The sequence below is a fragment of the Rhagoletis pomonella genome, unplaced genomic scaffold (genome assembly GCF_013731165.1).
Source record: "Rhagoletis pomonella isolate Grant_MI unplaced genomic scaffold, Rhpom_1.0 Rhpom_scaffold_00002, whole genome shotgun sequence".
NCBI classification, from domain to species: domain Eukaryota; kingdom Metazoa; phylum Arthropoda; class Insecta; order Diptera; family Tephritidae; genus Rhagoletis; species Rhagoletis pomonella.
The window spans coordinates 93,780,444-93,799,985 of NW_023458556.1; the positions used below are offsets into that span (position 1 = coordinate 93,780,444).

The 19,542-nt window shown below is 41.8% G+C and overlaps 2 protein-coding genes across 2 annotated transcripts in view; one reads left to right on the forward strand and one right to left on the reverse strand.

The window, feature by feature from the left end:
• The window catches only part of LOC118756082 (protein ANTAGONIST OF LIKE HETEROCHROMATIN PROTEIN 1-like), a 19,135-nt gene extending 17,920 nt beyond the window's left edge, over positions 1-1,215 (forward strand). The window contains exon 4 of the mRNA XM_036490875.1: positions 1,116-1,215. Coding sequence (XP_036346768.1) covers positions 1,116-1,215 — 100 coding nt within the window. The remainder of the gene's footprint in view (positions 1-1,115) is intronic.
• Positions 1,216-1,303: 88 nt separating this feature from the next.
• Positions 1,304-2,896, reverse strand: LOC118756089 (uncharacterized protein K02A2.6-like). Its single transcript, XM_036490880.1, has one exon. The coding sequence runs from the start codon at positions 2,894-2,896 to the stop codon at positions 1,304-1,306; it is 1,593 nt and encodes a 530-aa protein (XP_036346773.1).
• Positions 2,897-19,542: the final 16,646 nt, after the last annotated feature.

A 19,542-nucleotide genomic window follows, 5' to 3' on the forward strand; every position in this document is an offset into this window, starting at 1 on the left:
CCAGAATAATTTCGCGCAAAGACTTGTTTTCCACTTTTGAATTTCGTTGGTTTCGGGTTACATATTTTCTCATTGACTACGGGGAACAAAGTGGACAGTACGGTTCGTGGCTGTCGTCCATGCAACAGCTCAGCCGGTGATTTACCCGTCAAGGGATTCGGGGTCGTTCGATATGTCGTGAGATATTTATAGAGCGCTCGCTCCACTTGTTGTTCCTCTTTCATTATTTTGCTGAACGCTTCTTTGAATGTTCGCACATTTCTCTCTGCAAGGCCGTTGGATGCTGGATGGAACGGAGGAGTGGTGAGGTGCTGGATATTATTCAGCTTGCAGAAACTTTCAAATTCGTGTGCCGTGAATTGGGGTCCATTGTCCGAGACGATAGTGCAAGCCAGTCCCTCAATTGAGAAAATACGTTGTAGTGCTGCGATTGTTGATATTGATGATGTGGATGCAACTTCCAAGATGTACGGGAATTTTGAATAAGCATCCACCAGAAGCAGCCACATTCGATTAAAAAATGGTCCCGCAAAATCCACATGGACTCTTTCCCACGGTGTCATAGGTTCGGGCCAGGTCGAAAATTCCCGTTTGGGTTGCCTCCCATTTGTCTGGCAAATAGCGCAATTGTCGTGAATACGTTCTATGTCCTTGTCGATGCCAGGGAACCATACGTAACGCCTTGCCATTTGCTTCATTCGACTTTTTCCCCAATGACCCTCATGCAGCATTGCCAGTACCTTATTCCGTAAGGCGCTTGGGATTACTACTCTTGTATGCTCAGTGTGAAGGAGTAGTACATCACTCTGTAAGGATAACGAAAACTTCCGATTAATATATGGTAGGAGTTTACCTTCAGATTTCGAAATGTTGACGGGCCAACCGTCTCTAACATAATTGCAAATGCGTTTAAGTGTTTCATCTTTCTTCGTATCTCCTTGACGATTTCAGCATTCAGCGGAAACCCTTCTACTGTGATCTGATAAGCGGTATCGATATTTTCCCAGCTACTTTCCTCCTCATCGAATTCCGGATCGTTTCCCGCTGGCAATCTGGAAAGCGCATCCGCGTTGGCATTTTCGTTAGACTTTCTGTAACGTATTGTATATTCGTAGGCCTGTAGTAAAATCGCCCAACGTTGAAGGCGATGTAGCGTCATCACTGGCAGTCTTTTACATGGATGAAATAATGTCGTTAACGCTTGATGGTCCGTGAGGAGTTCAAACTTTCTTCCGTAAAGATATTGATGAAATTTAGTTACCCCATATATAATGGCTAATGCTTCCTTCTCTACTTGGGAGTATCACAATTGACTGGTGTTGAGGGTTTTAGACGTATGTGCAATTGGTTTTTCCGAACCATCGGAATAGCGATGTGATATCACAGCACCAATGCCATGCTTTGAGGCATCTACAGCCAGTATTATAGGTTGACGGTCATCGTAATGTACCAGCTGCGTAGCTTTAATGATTGCCAGTTTCAGAGATTGAAAAGCGGTTTCTTGACTCGAAGACCATTTAAAGTGGTTGTGTTTCCTTCTCAAGATGTTTAAAGTGGCGGCAATACTTGCGAAGTTTCCCACAAACTTGTTATAATAATTTATCTTTCCAATGAATGCTTCTAGTTCCTGAATATTTTGCGGTCGGGGCATAAGTTTGATCGCTTCAATTTTATTTTCGGACGGTAGTATCCCATTAGCATCGATGATATGTCCCACATACTCAACTCGATCTTTTGCAAAACTGCACTTTGCTAACTTGCACTTTAGCCCGTGGTTCAATAATCGTTGAAAAACGGTTCTAACGTTGTCCAGATGCTCCTCGTTGGTTCGACCCGACACAATAATGTCGTCCAGATACACGGCACTATGTGGGATCCCGGCTATCACATTCTCCATGAGGCGCTGAAACAGCCCCGGTGCACTAGCTATACCAAAAGGCATACGTTGGTATTGGTATAGTCCAAATGGGGTGTTGATTACCAAAAACTTTTTGGCTTCTTCTGATACCTCCACTTGGAGATAAGCTTCACTTAAGTCAATTTTTGTAAAGAATTTACCGTTTTGCAGTTTGTGGAAGAGTTCTTCTATCCTGGGTATTGGATATCTATCTATTTCAATTTGAGGATTTACCGTTACCTTGAAGTCAGCACAAATACGCACACCTCCCTTCGGTTTCTTGACCACGACTATCGGCGCGGCCCACTCACTTGCTTTAATTGCTGTTAAGACCTTTGCCTTAACCAGCCGCTCTATTTCATCGCGGACTTCATCGTATTGTGCAAACGGTAGGTTGTATGGTTTATAGAATTTCGGCCGAGCATCTGGCTTGAGCTTAATTTCAGCTTTGAACGTCGTGCAAAGACCCAAATCCGCTGAAAAAATCCTTTGATATTCGCGAGCGAGTTGCTGCAGCTCAACGATCAAACTTGTTTCTGATGCCCGACCTGTAATGTAGGAATTATTAGCATAACACTCTTCGGTGGGTATAACTAAACTAAAATTTAACGCTTGAAACCAATCGAGTCCCATAATATTTGTGGCTTTATCACTCTCTACTAAAAGTACTGGAAGCCTCTTGGTAGTTCCTCCGTGAGTAACATCAACCTGAATAACGCCTCTCAGTTGTATTATGCTTCCTCCGTACGCCTTCAAAACTTTCTGAGTAGGCGAGTACGGTGGTCTTCCCAACTGAACATATGTGGATAACCCGATTAGAGAACACGAAGCGCCTGTATCCACCTGAAACTTTAGGCTTTGCTTGTTTACGTTGAGTTTGACAAATACTTTTGTAGGCTTGTCCTCACTATCTACTGAATTTATGGTTTCGAGCAATCCAATTGATTCGAACGATGCTTCGTTCACATCAAGGGTATTCGCAGTTTCTTTTTGCGACATTTTGCTACCATAGCGCCTCGCAGAGGCTTTGTGTGTGCCTTCTGATTGACATACAGAAGCGATGTGCCCCCTCTTGGCACATTGACGACATTTCGATTTGTTTTTGAAATGATAACACTGCTCTCTTGTATGAGCTGTACCACACCCTGGACACGACTTACTTACTGCTGCTAAAATCCTGGACTTACGCTCGTGACTACCACGTTCCTTACTATACTTCCGCTGTTTGGTTGTGTGCTGAACCCTATAAACTGTGTCGGTTGCCTTGAGGTTTTCTCCCCGAATCTCGCTGCAAGTCTTTACCGTCGACTCGTATATAGTTGCGATTTGTAGCACTTCATCTAAGGTCGGATTTGTTTTTTGAAGCGCTGTGCTACGGACCTTATCATGTGGGGTGTGCATCACTATCATATCCCGTATGCTGTTATCGATGAATGATTCGTTGCAATTTTCTTTCGAGCACTGAAAAATACACTTCTTAGCTGCTCCCCGGAGTTCTGCCACCCAGTCCGCATAACACTGGTTTGGTTTCATTCTGATGGAAAAAAATTTGAAACGCGCGGCGAGCACGTGCTGTTTCTCGACAAAATGTGTAGATAGTTTTGCCAATAGCTCACTGTAAGACTTCCCTTCTATTACGTTATCGCATAATTTCTGCAGAAGCTCAAAGGTCTCCGTGCTTATGCACGACAGAAAACTTGCCCGTTTAAGAGTTTCGTTTACAACTCCATTCGCCACGAAGTGCTGCTCCATTTGCTGGATGTAGGTAGGCCATTTTTCGATACTTTTATTAAACTGCCTGAACACAGGCGTATTGCTCGTATGTGTGTCACATTCAAGTACACGTTGAAGCGATTGTACATTTTGCTCAAGCACTTTCGCCAGTAATGCTTGGTTTGCCTCTTGAAATTGACTCAGAACTCACGCAAGGGTTTTTTCGTCCATGTTCTCGTCGCCAAATGTTAATTTACGGAACAGACTATTCAATAAATGCAATTCAAGTTACAGCAGATTCCTTAAGATTAATTTGTCTAATTGAACGACTTGTAAAACCGCGTGGTAGCTATTAGCAGCAAAAGCAATGGAATGACTTGAAAGTCAAAAAGGTTACCCAAGTGCTGCCACGTTGATTTACAATGGAAGTTCCTGAATAGGGTTGCCAGAAGGTTTATGGTGGCAAGAAAGTGGCTGACTTACGTGTAATGATTTTGTATTACCGGCTTATGGTGACTCAATTGCTGTTAAATGAATAGTCCGGATTTGATGCTCACAACTTCTTTATCCATTTCCTCCATTTTGAAGTTTAGCTTTGACAGTTTTGTTATGTTTACATTTCTTACAATCGTTCTTATGTCTATTATTTGGGCAATAAAAAATAATAGATCATTATCCCCCTCTCATCTTCAGCGACACGTTAACAAAAAAAAATGTGGAGCGTTTAGTAGGGATATGAGAATGGTGGTTCGAATGCGATTCACGGGCTGTGGTTTGATCGACGTTAGACCTTACATCGAAATCGTTCTACATGATCTTCATCAACCCCATCCTGACTCGTTCAGTTCGCCTTTAAGCGCATATGTATGTACCAATGTTCCGTATTTCGTATTTAGTTTCAGTACGCATTACATAGCTACGGTAGATGAAAGTCATTGGTCAATGATTTGGTTATGAATCTTTTCTTGATTGCTTTGATCGATTTACTAGCAATGTACTGAGGATATAATATAACAAAACTATGGATATAACAAAACTAAACTTAATTAATTTATTCCAGCCGGGTACCCTGTAATAAGGCAGAATCAATGGAGTATGGAGGCCCGCCATATATTCATCGAAATTCTTGAGAAGGCGAATGTACTGAATGAGTTAACGTGTTGTGATTAAATCGGCGGAATAATTGCCAAGCACTCGGTGTTTAGCATCGATCAGTTCATATGAATTCAAACTAAGTTTCCGTGAAACATAGGCTCTAATTTTTGGTGGGGCTAGTTTTTGTACATATCCCTCTCCGGCCACGGACTGTTTAGGATTGGGAATGTACAAATGCCCGTTGTGCGGTTTGTTGATATTGTTCGAACTGTTTGTCTCGAATTTCATCAGCCAGAACTTTACGCTGTTCCACATCCTGTGTATGGTATGGATTTACATCCAATAATAATTTATATTCGTTTCCATCTTTCACATATTTACGACCAGTGTGCAGGAAATATGGCGTGTAGCCCGTGGCTGAATGCACTGAAGTGTTAATATCATGAATAACACGAGAAAGATGGTTTTCCCAGGGGGAATGTTCAAGAAGGTCAGCCATGTGAGCACGTAATCCAAGTTTAATGCTTTTATTTGTCGCCTCGACTTGATTGGCTTGTGGATGGTACAAATCATGTGTTCGATGTTATAATCGGCGCAAAGTTTTGCGAAAGTTTGACTGATGAATTGAGTACCATTATCTGATATAATGAGTTCGGGGCAGCCATTCACCGTAAATATATGTCGAAGATAATTGACTACGGATATGGCGTTTGCATTTTTCATGGGCTGCGCCCAGACATATCGCGAGTAACAGTCGATGGCTACGAAGATCCATTGGTTACGATTTTTAGACAGGGGCAGCTTACCGACGAAGTCAATCGATAATTGCCTACCCGGTCGTTTTGGTTCTCTATATTCGCCGTTAGGTGTTTTGGTGCTCTCATTACTTGGTTTAATGCAGTGGCATAGTTCACATTGCCGAACGTACTGGTAAACGGACTCATACATGTTTGGCCAGTAATAGCGTTGTGAGATACGTCTATAAGTTTTCTAAACACCCTGATGTGAATGTTGGTTATGATTTTCATCGAGGACTTTTGCTCTGTCAAAGATGGTACACAAAGAGTCCACAGTATTTCCGCACTTTGATTGGAAAATTTCAATCGATGATATAGAAGGTTGTTCTCGATTTTATATCTATCTAATGGTTGTTTTGAGGCCATGGCATGCATTTTGTTGTACCATTTATCGCTCGTGTTTGGGTCAATGTTGATCACGGATGTGATTGGGATACGATTAACGTGAAAATTACTCGGAAGGTCAATTAGATTTCTACGAACGATGTTGAGAAGAGCAAAAGAACGAGATAAGGCGTCGGGAAGTTCTAAATGTTTTCCTGGATTATGAATAATTTTGAGATCGTAGAGTGATAATCGGATCACCCAACGGCATAAACGGCCAGTTGGTTCTTTGAGAGTTTGTAGCCAGCGCAAAGCGTCATGGTCCGTTACCACAATCAATTCACGACCTTCAAAATATGGACGGAACTTTTCGACCGCTAAGAGAACGGCTAGGCATTCCCGTTCAGATGCTGTGTAATTTTGTTCGGCTTTCGAGAATTTCTTAGAAAAATACTGAACCACGCGTTCATTCCCATCATTATCTTGTACTAGAACAGCACCCGCTGCGATAAGCGAGGCATCGGTATAAACCTTGAATGGTTTTGAATAATCGGCCATAGTCATAACGGGAGTGGTAGTTAAACACTCTTTGAGTTTGAGAAAGGCTTGTTCAGCAGCGGTATTCCATTCAATCGGTCCTTTTCGGTTTCATTTATACAATTCCCAAAGGGGAGCTGTGATCTCCGAAAAATTTGGAATAAATTTACGGTACCAGCCTGCTGCACCAACGAACCGTCTGACTTCTTTTGCCGTTTTGGGCCGTGCAAATTCAACAATCGCTCGAATACGAGATGGATTCGCAGATAAACCCTCTTGAGACAAAACGTAGCCCAGGAGTTCCAATCGTTTACAACAAATATTCGATTTGGATGTTGAGATGGTTAAGCCGGCCCCCGCCAGACGTTTTGCAACAATAGCCAATATCTTAACGTGTTCTTCAAACGTCGAAGTGCAAATTATGAAATCACGGAAAATTTTATCAATGAGAATGGCTAATGTGGCGGGTGAATTTCTCAACCCCATCGTCATGCGACGAAAAGCATAAAGTCTATTACCGAATGCAAAAGCGGTTTTCAGTTGACTCGATTTTGCCAAAGGAATTTGAAAGAAAGCTTGAGACAGATCAATACTGGTTAGGTATTTAGCTGACTTTAGTCGTGCTAAAATTTGGTTAGTATCCGTAATTGGATAGGCATTTGGAATGGTAATTTTATTCAGCTCTCTCGCGTCCAAGAACACGCGACACGTTCCGTCTTTCTTCTTTACAGCCAGAATTGGTGACCGCCAAGGGCTTTCTTCGATGGTCATAATGATGTCACGACTACGCATTTTATCCAATTCGGCTTGAACTTGTTCAGCCACGTATGGCGATACTGGGTACTGGCGTTTCATGACGGGTTTTGCATCACCCGTATCAATTACGTGTTCGATCTGATTAGTGACGTTTAAAGGACCAGACTCAGGAGTTGGATTAAAAAGTCTGAGAATGGCGTCCAACATTTGTCTTTGATCTGGGGTGAGATTATGTGGAAGGCTGACGCTCGTTATTTTTGGGGTATCTAGTTCACCCTCTAAACCGAGTGTGGAAGCGGCAGTTGGCTCCAGATCATTACTCATAGAAGATACCTGAGCTTGTTCTTTCCCACTCCCTGGTGGCTGATTACAAAAATTAATAAATTTATCCGCCGTAACCATTTCGACTTTAGCGGATGCAACTTCTTCAGTATCACCTTTGGCTGTATGTTTTAAAAATCGTTGAACTTTCTCTTGGTTCTGCACCAGTTCGAAAAAGAAGGCCTCAAGGAATGTCCGTCCCATAATTGGGTGTTTCAGTGAGATAGGCACTACAAGAGTTGGCACAAGTCGGGTAAGACTACCAACCGTATATAATACATTCACTTTACCAATGGCCTTAAATGAAATCGAATTATCGGCAAGACCAATGGAGGTTTTGGTAGGTTGCAACTGCCCCATCTGTACTTCTCATAAAACGTTTGTGAAATGACTGTGACTTCAGCTCCACCTTCGAGTAAAACCGTATGAGAACCGTGAGATAATCGCGACGATCGTTCGGCATATTATATGTCAAGCATTTTTCTGAGATAAAGAAAACATCGCGGAGTCGTGGTGGGTTAACTTTGTTGTCTCCGTCTTGATTGTGATTAGGGACTGGAGCTGAAGTAGGTTTGGTAATTGGTGGTGTTCGTTCAGAACATTGGGTTGATGGTTCTTTGCCATCCCTTTGAGTCTGATTATACTCGTTAAGAATCAGAGTAGAATTATTACTGGAATTCGGGACTGAAGATTTGTCGATTTGTAGAGGGACTTCGGTAGAGTGCGGATTGTTAGAGACAGTGGATTTAGATAAAGTTGTGGATTCTGAGTACGATGGACCACTATTCCCAATCGACTCCCTTAGGCGTTTTTTGAACACGGGCATTGATCAGACGTAACCCCTGGTCGTGTACATTTGTAGCAGATCACCCTATTCGGTTGGGTTTGACACTTTTTGAAGTGATGGCCCCACACGAGACATTTTGCACATCGTACATTTTCGTCGCCCTCAACAAGGAAAAATGGGTCGACGATAGTTCCTACTTTCTTATCATTCCCCTTTGGATTTTTGTCATTTTTATAATCCTCGACTGGTTTCGAATACCTATGTTTCTGAGATGCTTTAATTGGTTTCTTTTGCTTGTTCAAGTATGCACATTCCCGGTCATCGGAGTCGGACCCAGGAAACGAAGCGGTATATTCCGAATGTGAAGAATCATCCGGTGGATCATGTATTGCCGAAATTTCCCGTGGCACTGATCGCTGTCTATCCGAACGGGTTCTTTCCGGACGGGGTGTGGCAACAATGAACGAATGTGGTGCAATTCGCTGAGCGAACTCCCGCAATTGCTCCAACGTGTGGACTTGTCGAGTGTGAACGAGTTCACGCAGATGATCGGATAAGGTAGCAATGATGATATCGAGGTGGTCCCGTTCATCCAGACCAGAATGTCAAGTCATCGATATGTTTCAGCAGTGTTTGCGAACGTGGGTCGAATTTAATCTGTGCATATGACATTATTACTTGGGCCCGAGTATGTTTGTTGAGGAAACGAGCTCGAAGTTTCGTGCAAAAATCTGGATAATCTCCGAAGTTTCTCAGTTCGGTGAAGTACCATTGTCGAGCGGCCCCCGTGAGTGTGGGTACCAAACGCGTTACCAATTCGTGGTCGGGTACTCCAATCTTATATCGAAATGAGCCAATAATAGCGAAATAATCTTCAGCCGATAGAAATTTTCCGTTCACATGAACGCCATCGAATTGAGCACGTCCCATCCATGATGGTCAGCCTCTGAATTTCCTATCCATTGCATCCGCTTGGGCAGATTCGTCGAATATAGTGTCTTCATTTGGTCGTGATTGTGGTGGACCGGATAGCGAATAATTCGGATATAAATGAGATGGTTGATTAATTGGTTCTTGGATATGTGACGTTCTAAGACCACGGTAGGTATTGATCGTTTGAGTTTGTAAGGTTGAAGGACCACCCAAAGAACCATGCGGAGGATCCACCGAGGGTGGTATCCAGGTATGATTCCAGGTCGTTGGCATGGTTTGGTTCATATCACGAACGTCAGGAATTTGTGTCTGCAACTGAATCCGATCACGGATCATTTGCTGTTGCATCTGTGTTTGGGCTCTCAGCAACTCAGACACCATTACAGACAGTTGGTGTAATGAGGGTGTTGGTTCCGTTCCGCCTGACACTGAATTGAGAACGGCTGGTTGAGCATTTGAATTAACCGTACTGGTGGTCAGCGTATACCGTGGTTCAGTTGCCTGAACCGAAGTCGGTATATTCTGGTTTGGAATCGAATCTGGTATGGTCATTTGATGAAGACGACCCAGAGGTGTTAACACCTCATTCGCCTTCAGTTCTTGATATGCTCTCTCACATATTTCCAACTCATTCATTTAGTGTTTTATCAACCATGGTTGGCCAACGTAAGCAGATATTTTACCATTGAGGGCGGCTATTTCGGTGTCGGTCCATTGAACCGGCGCTGGATACAGGTTATATATCTCCCTTCCGATCTGTCGCTGTTCGTCTGTCAAATAAGTTGCATCGAGAATGGGAATCAATTCCATGTTCAAAGACTCAAATACCAAGTTGTAAATTCCGATTATTAAAAAAAATTGTGCCAACGGTAGACGTAAAGTCCGTACTATTAAAGTCTATGTTATAAGATGATGGTACTCGATTTAAAATCAGTACAGTATTCACTTCAGTTTATTATTTATTATTATTATTATTTTTTTCTATGAGTATGTCGTTTTGAATATCCACTTTTAAAAAATAATGCCGCATAAATCGATCACTATTTGAATATTGCTTTAAATCTAATTAGTTTAACAAAAAAGTCACGCTCAATTGGTTGTATATCTCATGTGATTTTCGGTCCAAAATTGTGTTTAATATTATACCGAACGTGGGCTGAGAATGGCGATTAACGCACTAGCTCGAATCTTTTTATGGACCAACGAGATTACTTTGATACGAGTTTTAAATTTTATTGGGAATGAATACCCAATGAAATTACAAAAATAAAGAAAAATTTATAGTTTGGTTAAATTAATATTGACCGTGTTATCGGTTACGTTGCTTGAACTTATACCGAAAGACGAAAAGAAAAATGATCGGTTCAAAAATCTTGACCGTCGATGTGTGGTGTTACTTGATTAAAAAATTCAATTAACTTGCTTTTCAGAATTGGCGAACTGAACTGAACGAGAATGGTTATGACTGCTGATCAATGGTGTTCGCATCGCAGATCGATCACCATTCACCCCCGCGGAATTAAATAATCAAAATATCCACAAAAATTTTGATTAAAAACGAGCTCCAATAAAAATCAATTAAATCATGCCGTGTGAAGATTGAGGACGATATTGATTTACAGTGATTATGAATTCAAAAGATAATTATTTCATTCAATCTCAATGATGATTTATAATAGCGGAATTTCTAAATTTTCGGATTGGACAGTGATCTCACGGTTGACCAAAGCTTGCTCACACCAGAGGGGAAGTTACAGATCTTCAGATGCTCCTCCCACTTCTTCCGCTTATGTACGTTTACTAGTTGCCGAATCTCCGCGTTGAGATCCCTGATACGGGGATCTCCGGGATCGGCCTGACGAAGGCTATCACGCTCATCGGCTAGAACAGCCGCTTCGGCAGGGAAGTTTGGACGTGGGTCCGATATACATCCTGCCGGTATGAAGCGAGCTGCAGCAGCAGTTACAGCCCTGCGGAACTTACGTTCACCGAGATGGACGTCGGTTGGTGTGGGGAGCGCTGTGAAGGTGTTTTCGGTAAACTCCGCGTAACCTTTCCAATCAGCTTTAGAAAAGTTGATATAGGTCCGGTGTTTGGCGGAGGCAAAGTCGGTTGGTTTATCTATCGAGATGACTATGGGTAGGTGGTCTGATGATAGAGTCAGCATAGGTCGCCATGTTATGCTGTTTATCAGACCAGCACTGACTGTGGTGATGTCTGGCGAGCTACTGCAGTTACCCATAATCCTGGTGGGTGCGTCGTCGTTCATTGTGCAGAATTTCGAATCGTCTATCTGCTCAGCCAAGTCTGTTCCCCTACGATCGTTTGACAGGCTTGAGTGCCAAAGATCGTGGTGCGCATTAAAGTCACCTACCACCATACGGTTTTCAATTCTGAGGAGCGCACCTATATCAGGGTGATATCCTGCCGGGCAGCAGGTGACAGGGGGTATGTATATGTTAAATATTTCGAGCTCAACATCGCCTGACCGGATATCGATGCCCTGACATTCTAGGGTGGTATCCCTGCGGTCGATGTCTGCTTCGATTAGACGATACTGCACGGTGTGGTGCGTGACGAACGCTAAGCCACCACCATTATCTCGCTCGCGATCTCGACGGTGCACGTTGTACCCGGCGCAATTCAACAAAGTTGAATTGCTGTGCAACTTCGTCTCTTGGACCGCAGCTATCAATATACCATGCCGGCACATGAAGACGGTTATCTCCTCAATCTTGCTCTGTAGCCCGTTGCAGTTAAATTGAAGGAGCTTCATGTGGTTCGGGAGACGTGTCGTGATGTGGGGTGTAAGTGATGTGTGTGTTCTTACCGCCGTTGGCTGTGTGCGCTGCTGTGATGATTGCCGCCCTGTGGTGGTGGCGGGAGGCGTCGCAATTGGGGTCTGCGACCGAGCAGCGCAACTCGGGCCCTCGAAGTTCCCAGTCCAATCTCGCGTGGTACGCAGACCTGAGCATGCCCTAAAGTGGCACCAGCCAAGGCAGGTGTTGCACTTGACTGATGTCACATTACGGAATTTCCTGGTCTGACATACCGTGCAGATTGTAGGAGGAACCAGGAGTTGCTGGCGGTGGCGTGTGGGTGGTGGTGCGGTTGTGTGTGTTATGTGGTCTGTCGTGGCTGTGGTATGGTCTGTGGTGTTATTGTGTTGTTGTGTTGTGGTGACTGTGTGAGGCTGCTCGGGCGGACTGAGGTTAGCCGTGGAGGCTGCTCTGTTTGAGCAAGAGGGGGCCACGTGGTCCACTGTCGATGTGTCCGTAGTCCCGAGCAGACTCTGAGGTGACTCCACCCCTCGCAGCTATTACACTTGACTGAGGTGGAGTTGTGGTGTAATCGTCTCCGGCATACACAGCAGGTGTAGGTTTCTGGCCCTGGGTTTGACTCGATGCCAGCCCTGAGTAGAAGAATACGTAGTGAATGTAGCCCTATGGACGGACAACTTCTGAGAAACTTCGCCGACCTAAACGGGGTTAGATCGCCGAAACAACAGCCCTTGGTCGGGTAAAACCCGAGTCATTCCGGTACGTAGAACCGGCTGTCGTGGGAATGTGCCTCTGCCCGGCTGGTTGATGTTCTAGGGAATATAAAGGCTGACATCACCGCTATCCACGAAATGCGATGGACGGGGCGAGGAAGGTAAGCGTGGAGCCTTGCGACGTCTACTACAGTTGCCACGTAAAGGAGTGTTTCGGTGTTGGATTTGTGGTGGGAGAGAGACCGGCGTTCACTCTAGTGGACGAAAGTCTAGCCACAATCGGCATCAAAGCGAGATTCTTCAACATCTCATTCATATGTGCCAATGCCCCGATGGAAGAGAAGGACGAGGTATCCAAGGCAATCTTAGCTTAGAGCGTACATATTAGCGCTGCCCCCGACACGTATAAAAATCGTGCTTGGCGATTTAAATGCCAAGGTGGGCAACGAAGGGATCTTTGGCGCCAGTGTCGGAAAAATCAGCCTCCACATAGAAACGGCGGGCTGAGGGTGATCGACTTCGCCGGGGTCCGAAACTTGGCAGTATGTATTACTGGGTTCTAGCATAAAAAGATCCATCAAGCTACATGGATGTCTCCACATCGAAAAACGGGGAAACGAAATCGAGCATGTTGTGATAGACGGAAGGCATACTTCCACGTTTTAGATGTACATACGTACACTCCGAGGGCCAAACATCGACTCGCACTACTATATTGATGCATCCAATATACGACCCAACCTCGGAGCAGCAAAAAAAGGGCTCCAACAATGCAAGGAAAGTTCAACGTCGAAGAACTGCAATCAAAACAGACGGCCAATGGTTTCAGCTTTCGCTCGACCTTCACACCTGCTGTGAGAGAGCACTCTTCAACAAATCGACTTGCGCGAGCAGTAGAACCACATTTCCCGCTCATTACTGGTACGATGAGGAGTGTGAGAAAATGTGTGAAATGCTGGCCGACAGAAAAAAACACCCGAAATTTTGAACAGCGAGTTGAGCGACTTACGGAAGGTTTCAAGACTCTTGTGGGAACAACCATGGCGACCTAGTGAACGATGTCCAGAACGCACTCAGATTATGAGGGGAACACTTTTCGACCCTTTTGAATGGCAGAATCACTGAAAGAAGTGGAGAAGACGAACCCGAGGTCCCACTCGATGACGATGGAGTCGATATCCCAGCGCCTGACTATGACGAAAAGTGCCAAAGCTGCTTGAGCTGACGGCCTCTCAGCTGAGCTATTTAATAACGATGGCAAGGAGGTAATAAGGTGCATGCCCGACGACTGGAATTCAAGTGCGCTCTGCCCAATCCACAAGAAAGGCGACCCCGCCATGCGTGCCAACTACCGCGGGATCAGCCTTCTAAGCATAGGTTGCAAGGTCTTATCGAATGTATTGTCTACCATAGACCAGGTATTCACAGTACGCCAAATCTTGGAAAAGACCTGCGAGAAAAGGATCGGCACTCACCACCTATTTCTCGACTTTAAATCCGCTTCCGACAGCACTAAAAGGAGTTTCCTATATACCGCTATGTCTGAATTTGGTATCCCCTTAAAACTCATGCGGCTGTGAAAAATGACGTTGAGCAATACCACCAGCTCTGCTCTGTTGCCGTTCGCCACCAGGGGTTTCAGACAGGTCGACTCTCTTTCATGTGACTTCTTTAATCTGATGTTGGAGAAGATAATAAGATCTGCAGAACTGAACCGTTCAGGAACAATTTACTACAAGAGCGTACAATTGCTGGCTTATGCCAATGACACTGACATCATTGGTAAGAAAAACTGCGAAGTCTGTCCTGGCTTTTCCAAGTTGGACAAGGAAGCAAAGCGAATGGGTCTGGTGGTAAACGAGGACAAGACGAAGTATCTCCTGTCATCAAACAAACAGTCAGGACATTCGCGCCTTGGCACCTACGTCACTTTTGACAGTTATAATTTCGAGAAAGTAAAGAATTTCGTTTACTTGGGAACCAGCATTAACACCGATAATAATGCCAGCATGGAAATCCAACGCAGAATCGCTCTTGCCAACAAGTACTGCTTTGGACTGAGTAGGAAATTCAGGAGTAAAGTCCTCTCTCGACGTACGAAAACCACACTATAAGTCACTCATCATGCCCGTGCTGGTAGATGGCGAATTAAAATACAGCGGCTCAACTGGCTTGACCATGTCGTTCGAATGGACATCGACGCCCCAGCTCTGAAAGTATTCTAGCTTCACTTGGCATTTCCAATTGGCGTCAGTTGGCCAAAATCGCTTTGGCGGTTACAGCGCCAAATAAGAAGAAGAAGAGAATAGATCTATATCTATTATCAGACACACAGTGTTATAATCCCGACGAAATCCTTGACGGTGGTACCGGGAGGGGAACGGTACATGACGGTAGGAAGTTTAGTTTGGGTTAAAGTCTCACACGGATGGGGTTAGGCTTTCGATGCTTCCTCCTCGTAAAATAAACACGCTCAGTAAAAAGTTAACAATTTAAATCGACGAATAGTTTTATATCAACTTTTGTGAACTTCTGTTTATTTGTTTTTTGTACAACATATTTACCTCTATTGGTTACAATAATTTTAAGCTATAATAAAAAATTTTTTAGTAAGTAAGATATTGGTTTTAAATTTTTTTTTGTATGTCCTTTTAATTTCACTTAACTCCAAAGAAAGTTTTTGAAAGTTTTCACACATAATTTCATTTGTTCTAACTAAATTCTCAATAACCGATTTTTCACATTTTGAATTCTGAAAATTACTTACAGAAGCTAGTTCTGATTTGTTAATTTGTTCCAGATATTGTGCTAATTTCGTTAATTCATTAATGTCACTAATACTTGAACTTGCCAAAATTACACTAATATTTTGAGGCAATTTTCTTAACCAAAGTTTTTTAAGAACATCCGAACTAAAATTGGAACCAGAGAGTAATAACATTGATCGATAAAATTCGGATGGCTTACGATCACCAATTTGAGAATCAGATAAAATTTTATCTAATTTTGCATTCTCATTTAACGAGTTTCTCTCTATTAAAATTTGTTTTAATGCCGTAAATTTGTTGTTTTCCGGTGGATTTTGTATAAAATCTAAAATGGTTATTATTACTTCTTGCGGAAGTGCAGTAATTGTATATTCATATTTTGTTGTTTCTTGCGTAATATTTTTTGTACAAAACTGCATATCCGCATGAAGAAACCATGCTTCTGGACAACTTCTTCAGAACTGCGGTAATTCAACAGAAGTAGCACAAATCTCTCCATTACTTCGACTGGCATAAGGATTCGCTAATTCTTCGTGGTATGTATTATTTTGTAAGTCAATAAGTGAGCCGTTTATGTTTTGTGTCTGTGTAGATGTGTATGTGTCGTGTTGTGGATAATGAAACATTTTGATTGTTATAATACTAAAATCTCAAAAAGGGGAGTTTACAGTTTTATAACAAATCACGTTCCGTACTTATATGTATATGGGCACTTTTTTGCCCGCGTAGTAGGGCTTTGTGTACCAAACAAAGAGCATACATTTTCTTCATATACACAATAAGCCATCGTTCGGACTTCGCTCCGATAGGAGTAGATTTGTTCCGTTTTGTCGAAAAAATTTGAAACCTAGTCCTCTACTTCGCTCAACTGAAAATCTGCTCCGTTTTGTTGCATCAACAAATTTACTCTTCAAATAGAAAGGAGGTGGGGTTTTTAATAGCAAACTAAAAGTTATATTTTACCTTTTTATCGACACGCTTGTTACATTGGTGAGCTACAGCAACTTTGCAAATACACTTGAATTCGTGAATAGGCCCGATTTGAACCCGATCGAAAAATATTGCTCTGTCTAAAGTTCTGTAATTGCGTCGTTGCCCACCGATGTAACAATTGTCCCGGTAAAGAAAAAATGAAATAACTTTTTATTAATTTTAACCAAGGCATTTTAACTTTAATGATAATATCTCGCTGGATTAAGGCGCCTTTACACGGGTCGATTTTCTAGTAGATTTTTGTCGTTCAACCAAAATCGACCCGTGTAAATGACATCTCAACCACTTGCTGGTCGATTTTCCAGTCTACAGATATCGACCCTTATAAGGCCGCTTTAGCTCCTTATTTGTACAAGGATACGAGGAGAAATGAATTGTTTTTTATAAAGATAAGAAATGCACATCTACTACGAATACTTGATATTTACTTCCATTTTTGTAGTCCGAACCCAGCAAAGAGCGCTCGGTGAAGGTCAGCTAGTGATCAAATTTGCCAACAGGGCTGCCAAACATACATAGCTATGAAGTGCCATATTGAGGATAAAAAAGTGCTAAAACGTGCCAAATAGAAAATTAAAAGTGCCAAAAAAGGGGTCATTCTCTTTAGTTCTTCCCATTAGCATTAAAATTAGACAAAACAAAAGCCCAATGTCAAAGTAAGATAAACCAGTTGCATACACTATAGAAATTAGAAAATTTTAGTTGAGAAAAAGAAGTACACGCAAAGGATTTCACAAAAATGTATTTAAATTTGGCTTTTTTTCAAAAGTGCCATTTTGGCACTTTGTGCAAAATTGAAAAATTCAGTGCCATTTCAAGTAAAATAGGGCCAAAAATGGCACGGTTTGCACCAAGTTGTCAGCCCTGATCGCCAAGCACCAAAATACTGAAAATAGCGCAATTTTCCCAAAAAAAAAACGCCAATTTTGTGTTGCTATGTTTAATGGTATTTTCGCATATAAAGCTGTATGTTCAAATATTTTAAGTAATCACACAATGAAACTTGTAAATATTTCCAACTATGCGCAGTTAATCAATTTAATAAATTTAATTTGCAAAATGTTTTTTTATTCGTAAAACAATTTCCAAAACATGGTTTTTTCTAGAGGCTTTATTTTCATGCAATTGCTTACTTTTGTACAAATGCGCACACCCAGCTAATTAGCAGAATATTCTATGGATTCCGTGATAGAGACTGTGTGAAAATATTGCGTTTGGATTATCTTGGAGCATATTATCCAGAGGAGAAGCTCGGCCAAACACTAACATATGTGTAAGTCAAATACAATGTCACCATAGAATCACGTTTTTATTATAAAATTGCCTTGGAAAGGGCACCAAAGAACAAAACAAGCGCTAAACTAAACAATTTTCGCCTTTTAATTCCCTAAACGCACTTAATTTCTTGCGAAAGGCACAAAGTTGGCAACAGTTATATCGATGTCAAATTTGCTCATGCAAGCATGGACAGAGAGTGAGCGCCTGCTTAAAGAGCGTAAGCATCACATGCAAGTACATGCGAGAGCGTAACAAAGCGAACGCAAATTCATTCAAACGTAATTGGCACACTAACATAATCACGCTTTCAGCTCGCGTTTACTTGCGGTAGTGATCACATCTGCTCATATACACTCCTCGTCATTTGAATTGCACACCCTTTCAATTCTTAGTATTTACAGTTTTCCGTTTGTTTATTTAAAATAAATTTTTTGCAAAAATATCGTCACTACATACGAATAAAGGCGCGCTGGTGCTTTGACGGTGAAAAAAAGCGTTTAAAAAAATTTTGCGAAAAAAGATGCTTATAAAAAACTTTGGCGAAGTATGTTAAGAGTATTTGACGCTGAAATTTGTTTATGCGTCTTTTTTCGCCGTCAACTTTTGAGCTCGCGCCTTTATTCGTGTCTAGTGACGATATAGCATATTCTACAGGTAAATGTAATTTTAAAATTTTTTACAAACTAAAACTTAAAAGAAAGTTTATTTTCCATTTCTTGGGCAGCATTTTATATGATTTTTTCGTTTTTCTCGAGAGCTGGAAACAGTTCTTAAAAAAGGTCAACATAGGAGTGTGTCATCCTAATGACCTGAATAAGTTAATAATATTTTTAGAAAAATTTCTGATATGCAGTTTTGTAGCCCATTCAATTAAAGTGTAATTAAGTGCAAGTTTGAAGTGACTAAAACAGCCCAGATTTTTCAAATTCATTTATTTTTTATTGACAGTGTTGCGCATTTTATTCCATATAAAAGTTTTGTCGAGCATACTTTGTATGAGAGAAAATGCGCAGCACTATCACCAAAAAAATTGTCAAAAATCACCGCTATTTTACAGACACTTGAAACTTGCAGTTAATTGTACCTCTTTGTTGACAATATTTTAACTCTGTATAAGGTTTTAAAATCGGATGTAATGAATATTAAATAAGCAAAATTAAAAGTGTAAATACTAAAGATTAAAAAGTTGAGCTATTCAAATGACGAGGAGTGTATGTGGCGTACGTTTGGGAGAGTGAGCCTTTTTACTCCAGAATGCGTGTGCAGTGGCTCTCATTGCTATACGTGTATTAGTAAGATTTGTTGCCCCCTTCCCGTTTGCCCATGATTTTCCCCTGATCTAGCCCGCGAAATGGACTCGCTTGCCCATACGGGCAAAAAAGCCCATACGGGCAAAAGTGTCCATGTCTGTATATGGGTAAGGCTTCCTCAAGTGGGCACCGAATTTACCAACATTAATATTTTTCAATGATATTCAGGCAGCGCCGAGGTTTTTAGTAGAACAGTACACTGTTTAATTTTTGTTGCAAAATTCCAAATAGTTTTCTTTTAATCAACGATTGAAAATTTTTGCAGTGTTTTGGAAATTTTTATTTTTCTTTGAAAGTAAGCGTCCGAATGAAAAAATTTTTTGGGTGCAGATTTAAGAAACATTAAAACTATACAATGAAATTATTTGCGTTAAAAAATTGTTTTTTTAGCTTTTCAATAATTTTTTTATGAAAAATTGAACTTTTAAGCAATTTCTGCGCCTCGTGGACGAAAATTTTTAACAACAACTTATGTAATAAACATTTCTGCATTTATCTATGAAAAAATGCGTGCATTTCGATATAGTTTGGTCGGAATAA

Coding starts and splice junctions, on each gene's coding strand:
- LOC118756089 (XM_036490880.1), bottom strand. CDS start 2,896: ATGTCGCAAAAAGAAACTGCGAATACCCTTGATGTGAACGAAGCATCG.